Here is a 7,986-nt window from a genome sequence, read left to right on the forward strand (position 1 = left end):
AATTGATATTTGTAAATTACAAAAATTTTATTTGTAATTATTTTTGCATATTTTTCATGTATTCTATTAATATGATTGATTCCATCATTTTTTTAATATAAAATAATTGTTTTAACTAATCACATCAGTGAAGTATACAAAAAGTACGCATAAGTGACTATACGTAGTAGAATTTTTTTTTAATAATCGACTACTCTTTTTCAGAAAGAATGTGTGACACATGTGGATCTTAAATTATTATAGGATGTTTCTAAGGTTTTGCCTTTAGCCATGTAGCAATTACGAAAGCCATTATTAAAAAAAATAATATCTAAATTTCATGTATTAGGGTTAGAATTTTTTTTTAAGAGTTTATTTATAGCTAGGGTTTTTTTTAAGAGTATATGGGTCGGCATGTGAGTTAACCTAGTCGTATATGCTTTTTTTTCTGAGTTAGGAACTCACCCGCACTCGAGGCAAGTGGGTTGTCCACCCATCCACTAGCGGAACGGGTAGTTTAGACAAACGAGCCGAGTTGCAGGGCCTGCCACCTGGCCTTGGTTACATACACATAATTGGCTTTTAATGGATCGACTAATCGTAGAGTTTTCTAATTATTAAATGGGATTCACTCTCAAACAATGCATATCTCAATCAGAGATGTTTAGAATTATATGGCCAAAACAAGAAAATAAACAACTAAAATCTCAAGTGGTATATATGGTCAATAAAGCAAGATACATGTTATAATTAGGTGATTTTGTCACATTTCTAAGGGCATTAGCATTGGTTTGCCGTTTGTGCATCTTAGTCAAATTTGAGTTAAAAAACCATTCAAGTGGCTTTAGCTAACTTCGATTAATTTTATCCCACATTGAATTAGGTATAAGACTGATTAAATTATTTTTTCATCCCACATTAAAGGTGACTATTGCGAAAAAGAGAGAAAATAACAGTTACAATTGTTCTGCCTAAAGCTATAATTCCTTACATATTTGTTAGACAACTGTAGCAAAAGTTCATTTTGGTTGATCTATGGCTAAGTCAATATAAAACGTTTCTCAAACATCTTAGCAAAATTTTACATTATATTGAAATTTGATTAAGCCAATACCAATCCTATTGGTTCATTTTGTAAACTACAAAACCTTTCAAGTTTCCTAAATCATCTTTAGAAACCTTGAAGTAAAGAAACGAATGATAAGATGATTGAATCATTGGGAAAGAAATCCTTTTCATTAATAACATTAATGATTTATCTTATCCGCCCCTATACTGTATTAATTAAGAGTTCGTTTAGATTTATTTCATCTTATTTTTTCATTATAATTTTTTTAAAAATTTTTGTAAAAAATATAATAAATAATTCAATTTTTTATTTAAAATTATTTTATCTCTCTAAATCCAAGTGAGCTTCAAACTCGCCCATGGTTTTAAGTGGTATTTTTATTTTTAATTCTCAAAAATTGGAGTTTATGCATTGGAGCTTTCTGTCACCGTCCGACCAAATCATATAAGTATAAATAAATGAAAATAATCAATTAGAAAATTTTACTATTTACAAATAAAATCGAACATTAATTTATATATTAATATTGATTTTTTTATATTTAAAATTTAAATTAATATTATTTTTAATAAAATTTATTTTTTAACTAATTATATTAAATTAATACACATATTAATATGCAATTATATTTATGATTTGATTTTTCCAACCAATAAACAAAAGAAAAATTGTCTATTTGTTTTCATCATCAAACGTATTCGAACCACACATAAGGCCAAAATAATAAATAAAATAAAATAAAAAACAATAATTATTAAATGTAATGTGTGGGTCCACCGGCGATGATTCTTGAAGGGAAGAAAGGGATAGTGGGTCCACGGAGCGTTGGATTCGTAGAGCAGGGTCCCACTTTTCGATATGGTTTGTGGAGGGGGACTTTGCTGACGAGGTTTTAACCGGCTTCATTGTCTGCCGCATCAGCAGTTTCGTACGCATCCGGTATTCGGTGAATCGGTATCCCTTGAAGTTGGTTCTCTTCCCTTGTTATTGTCTGTCTGTAGGAGTCGTTGCCAAATCAGCCGCTTCACTTTATTCTAAGGACAATGCTACTCGGATCGAGGTTTCTAATTGACAAAGTTGACCGATAGTGTAAATATATATTTCTTATTTTTTATTTTAATTATTTTTTTATATATTTAAAAATATTTAAAAAATAAAAAATAAATCCATTCACTGATAATTACTTTCACAACTTAAAATTAAAAAAAAATAACAATTGGTTTTTTAATTTTTTTAAATTTACAACGTACTTTTTTAATTATACAAAGTATTTTTCAATAATTTTATGCTATTTTTTTTCTAATACAATATAAAAGAAATGATATTTACAGTTATGAAATATATAAGAATCATACAATTTCTTTAAAATAAATAAATAAATAACTTATATAAAAAATTAATTTTTAATAATAAATTTCGCCTTTTTCTAAAATGATTTTATGGTATTCACATTTAGCACACTCTACAATACGTAGCATTACTTATTATATAAAACTCTATGTTCATTAGATAGTAATGACTAAAAAATGAGATCTCACTATCCGTAAATAAAAATCTCAAATAATATATGAAGTCATAAGTGACAAAAATCATAATTCCTAACATATACATATGAGAAAATGGCGAATGCAATCTTATATCACTTATAAATATATTTTTATATTTGTAACAATGATAATAAAAAAAAAAACCTTAATTCTAATATTAAATAATCATTTGAAACATAAATTAAAGAAGAATGCAGTTATTCTGGATTTTTATCATATTATTCACATTAATTAACTTGCCTAATTTTAAGTGATTTTTGTATCTAAACGGTTAACTAATGTATAAAAAAAAATGAAAAATTGAAGATGAAAATAATATTAATTGTTTTGATGTTAGTAAGATCAATATTGTTCTTAAATTTTATTTTTTTCATCCTATGTTTTATATAATTTTATAGAATTAACTATTTGAATATAAAATATTAAAGACACTTCCCACTTTCAGGGTCTACATAATTTGTGGCAGAGCCATCGGCCATCCTCCTCAGTCCTCACCAATCAGCGTCCGACTGATGAAATAATTGTCAACTGAAATTAGATCTGAAGCTCAAATTAGAGCCATAAAACACCAGCCACTCCTACTGCAATTAATTCTTTTAGTAACACAAGCAGCCGTGAAATGAACGAAAAACCTCAAATGTGACTTAGAAAATGGCTCTGATTGCAACGAGAACGAAGCTCCCCAGACTTCTCTCTTCTGGGTCATGTCGATCTACGGGCCACTTTGGGAAATATGGGGCAATGTGTTGGTCCACCGCGGTTGCTCCGGCGGAGTCGAGGTCCGTGGGGTTGGACATTTCTGGACTCAAAGACTATGAGGATTATCGGAGGTCTTTGTACGGTGAGATCACTCACAAGGCCTTGTTGGTTGACGCCGCTGGCACACTTCTTCTTCCTTCTCAGCCAATGGCTCAGGTATCTCTCTCCCGCGCGCGCGCACACACAGAAACATGTATATATTTAGGTAATATTTATGTGCGTTCCGGTGCATCTATAGGAATTGTGGGCTCGGGGGTATGTCAGTGCATCATTGCGCGTGTTGCAATTCTGTGTATCTGAGTGGTTTTTTTACATTGCGGGATTTCTGTGATGAAAGTTTTCAAGAATTGGATTTCTTGGTTGTGAACTTGTGAGTGAATGTAAATCTGAATTGCATCAATGGGTTTCTGGGTTCTGTCAGTTTCTCCTTTTTAATTCTGGTTGGTGTTGTTGTGGAATATAGTTTGTGGTTTTTCTGGAGTAAAATTAGTGAGTTTTGCCGTGTTGATTTGACCTCTGTATCTTTTTCTCTGTTTTGCTTGTTGTTAGATTTATAGGAAGATCGGGGAGAAATATGGGGTGAAGTACTCAGAGACTGAGATACTGAACAGATACAGAAGGGCTTATGACCAGCCTTGGGGTAGATCTCATCTCAGGTCTCTTCTGCCTTTTCTTTGTCTCTTCTCTATTTGCCGTTCATTTTGGTCATTTGGTAATTAGTGTTTTCCGAAATGGATCTTTCTCGTTTTGTATTAATCATGAATATTTTTCCTAATATTCCTCTCTTTTCCGAATTAGCTGTTAATATTTCCTGCCTTGCTGGAAGTAATTAGAAACTCTATATTCCACTTTTTTTTTCTCTTACAAAGTACCGATGGAGTTAAAGTACTACTTTGAATTGCAATAATGAGTTTCGGTACTAAAGTTGATTTGCCGGAGTCACGGAGCCCCGTACTAGAATTTTCCCATCTGTAATGTGTTTGATATTGCAATTTTTCATAGATGACTCAACCGTTGAGTTTATAGTTATGCACGTGAAATTGAACTTCTGAACATTTCAGTTATTTTTGCGTAAGTTTTTGAAATTTTTGTATCATGTTGAAGATATAGGACCAGATTTCGTCTAGCACATAGGCAAGGAACTCTGAATGTTCGCTTCAGTGTATGGGTCCTATGCCATTTACAAATAGTTTACATCAGTTATGTGTCGTTCAAAGGCATATAGGCAGGGTTCTTTGAGAATTAGTGCGAGTGTATAGACCCACTGCTCATTAGTAATAAATTGTCTGCATCAGTAATGAGTCGTTTTAAGACCCTTAATTATGTTTCCTCCTTCCAAGGAGTGTGGGCTTATCTTTGTGATTCCTTATACCCACCATTGAGTAAACCAAAATATTGCAATAAAGATCAGATCTAGACCCGTAAATTATGATTGAGGTGTGATTCAGAAATGATTTCATCTTAACTCATACGGAGAGACACTCTTTTATCCAAATACTTACTTTAAAATCACTTTCTAATTTAAAACCACTTTATCTCATCTCACTTCCTAATCCAGATACACAATTTTCAAAAACTATTTCATCTCAACTCAATAATCTCATTACTATTCACAAACCATGTCAACTCATATAATCTCATCTCATCTCACTTCTTAATCTAAACATACAAATTTTCAAAAACTATCTCATTTCATCTCAACTCAACAATCTCACTATTATTCACAAATTATCTCAACTCATTTCATCTCATCTCACTATCCAATCGAGTCGAGAGTTAAAGGGAAAGAGTTGGAGAGGATAAGAAGGGAGCAAAAAGGTGAGATTTTGTCTTTATTTGATTGGACGTTTTGAAGGAAATTGAGAAAAATTAGTTTGAAAATCTTTCTTTTGTTATCTTTTGTTTCGTTGAGAAAAGGGTCATTGTCTATCCGAAACGCACATGTTTCTCTGTCCAAATCTCCAATAGCAGTCTCTGTTATTTGATAGGAAATTGCTAGCGGAACCTTTTTATTTTTTCTTAATGATTAAGAATGTTGAAAAAATATTTACAAAAAAATGATTAAAAAAAATAATCCCCACATTTGTGCTGCCCGGCAGTAAGTGCTGGGCGGCCTGCTAACACTATCCTATTTGATATGATATCTTCATTTTGAGATTAGGGGGGGATATGGAATTAAATTATTGTATACTACATCCTGAAGTACTCTATTTTTTATTCGATATCTTATATTTATTTGATCTTTTGGTCTGAATGAGTTCTTACGACTCATCAAAGCATGGGTTCTTGCTTAAAGGAGAAATGTAGTAGCTCATCCTTTTTTCTTCTTTTATTTGGGCTTATAAAGATTTCATCATATTGGTAATTTAGAAATTTACTATGAACCCTTTAAATGTCATCATCCGTGAAGTTGTCAGTCACTTCATCCAGATGTTGCTTCCATGTTTTATTTCTATAGAAACTGAAATGAAACTCTAGTTTCACACTTATTCTCTCTCAAGGATCTAGCATAAATCTCTCAAGTCTTTTTATCCATAAGCCATGTTTTCAGGTTCTTAAACCTGCGGTAATGAAACACTTCTATCCTATCATCTTTTCCTTCTTTTTTTTTAATGAGTAAAAATATTATCGAGAAATCATTCACATTCCTCTTGCTTCAACAGCAGAAGTTTGCAATTATTCTGATGCGTGACATGTTTGTTGAGGATCTCTGCTCTTTGAATCAATTATGTAAGCTTTTTTCTTCAATTGCAGATATGTTAATGATGGGAGGCCCTTCTGGCAATATATAGTCAGTTATTCCACGGGCTGTTCAGATACTCAATACTTTGAAGAGCTTTATAGCTATTACACAACTGATAAGGTTGAGTAAACATAACTTGGAATTTATGAATCTCATGCTGAATTGTAGATACTTATAGTAATCAGCTTTTTCCAATGTTTGTTTGCACAGGCTTGGCACCTCTGTGATCCTGATGCTGAGAAAGTTTTTAAAGCTCTGAGAAAAGCGGGTGTGAAGTTGGGCGTTGTGTCAAATTTTGACACTCGATTAAGACCTCTGTTGCGGGCTCTAAATTGTGATCATTGGTTTGATGCTGTGGCAGTATCAGCTGAAGTATGTGCATTGGTTCCTTCATTTTATAGTCGTTATCTCTCATGCATATATCTCTTCATATAGATATCATTATTGTCTTGGCAATATACCGATGAGCATTTCTTACGAATAAATAACTTTCCTCTAATATACATGGTTATGGATACACCTGATCATTTTCTGATCCTCTCTTTCTCTCTGCCCCCCTTAACAGGTTGAAGCAGAGAAGCCAAATCCAACAATATTTCTAAAAGCTTGCGATTTATTGGGAGTAAAGCCTGAGGAGGCTGTACATGTAGGGGATGACCGCAGGAATGATATATGGGGTGCCAGAGATGCAGGTTGTGATGCTTGGCTTTGGGGAAGTGATGTTCACTCTTTTAAGGAGGTATTATGTTATCTACATCTTTCATTTTTACTGTGAATTACTTGGTATGAGAGTGTTTTGGCCATGCAGCCTTAGTTTCAGAACATCTAAAAGGACTAAAATAACCGCAAGTGTTTTTGTTTTTCCTGTTTTGTGATTCCATTGTTTATTGCTGTTGCCGTTAATGGTAGTAATGAATCATCATTGCCAGTAAATATGGTCTACGCATCAAAATAGGTTATGCTGCTGCTATCATTTTATTGAAATGTATTTATGGCGTCAATCATATTGTCTGATGCAGGTTGCTCAGAGGATAGGTGTCCGGGTGTAAAAGATGATTGTTCTTCAGAAACGTTTTCAAGGGTGCTTTCAATGTGCACACGTTTCTTGAGCTTTTTGTAAGAGCTAGGGTTATATTCTGCTCTGTTTTAGTCTGTACAGGTGTAAGTGATGCTATAACATCAGGAACAAATAATAGTATGAAAGTTTTGTCCTTTCGAACACAGAACTTTCTTTTTCTTTATTCTTGTTTTTCCCATATCCACAGCTTTTCTTGAAATGTGCTTTTTAATAGGAATACTTTAGGTACAAAGAAATTATATAAAAATAAATTTACAAATTAATGTGATTTAATATTATACGTCAGATTGTAAAATATTTTTATTATAAAATAAATATTACGAAAAGGGTCGTTCTATATACAATCCGCAATAGGGGTCTGTATTGCAGTCCCAACATGGGAAATGGCAATAATATCCCCACATTTACCGGTGAATTGACAGTTTTACCCTTAAAGTCACTAAAACCTAAATCTGAAAATAGAATTTCAAAGCTCCTACGCCGAATTCTCCTACGCCGTTTTCCCTCTCCCCTCTCCAACCACTGGACCCGAACGAACGAAATTGCTACACCATCGAAGACCACCTGAAAACGGAATCTCCTCCACCATCGACGGAATTACATCATATTTTTTGCTGTTTTACTTGTAATAATTTTTCATTATTGTAATGTATTTTACAGAAAAATGTGGTGAAATCTCTCTTATATTACTTTGTACATTCATAGAAAAACAACATTTGCACGCCGTTTTCCCTCTTCAGCCACTGGACCCGAGTGGTGTATCTACTTGAAAAACAAATCTGCGAACCGAAACGGAGCTAACGGAAGGTGG

General features: G+C 32.9%; 1 protein-coding gene across 1 annotated transcript; it reads left to right on the forward strand.

Annotated features, from left to right (window-relative positions):
- Nucleotides 1-3,059: 3,059 nt before the first annotated feature.
- Nucleotides 3,060-7,338, forward strand: LOC122278048 (haloacid dehalogenase-like hydrolase domain-containing protein 3). Its single transcript, XM_043088116.1, has 6 exons — nt 3,060-3,510; nt 3,904-4,010; nt 6,109-6,217; nt 6,308-6,469; nt 6,663-6,836; nt 7,117-7,338. Exons 1-6 carry the CDS (start codon nt 3,247-3,249, stop codon nt 7,144-7,146), a joined length of 846 nt encoding a protein of 281 aa, XP_042944050.1. The 5' UTR covers nt 3,060-3,246; the 3' UTR covers nt 7,147-7,338.
- Nucleotides 7,339-7,986: the final 648 nt, after the last annotated feature.

The sequence above is a fragment of the Carya illinoinensis genome, chromosome 10, assembly GCF_018687715.1.
Source record: "Carya illinoinensis cultivar Pawnee chromosome 10, C.illinoinensisPawnee_v1, whole genome shotgun sequence".
In the NCBI taxonomy this organism is placed as follows: Eukaryota; Viridiplantae; Streptophyta; class Magnoliopsida; order Fagales; family Juglandaceae; genus Carya; species Carya illinoinensis.

Coding starts and splice junctions, on each gene's coding strand:
- LOC122278048 (XM_043088116.1), top strand. CDS start 3,247: ATGGCTCTGATTGCAACGAGAACGAAGCTCCCCAGACTTCTCTCTTCT. Junction 6,470..6,662: donor CTGTGGCAGTATCAGCTGAA/GTATGTGCATTG, acceptor CCCCCTTAACAG/GTTGAAGCAGAGAAGCCAAA. Junction 6,837..7,116: donor ATGTTCACTCTTTTAAGGAG/GTATTATGTTAT, acceptor TGTCTGATGCAG/GTTGCTCAGAGGATAGGTGT.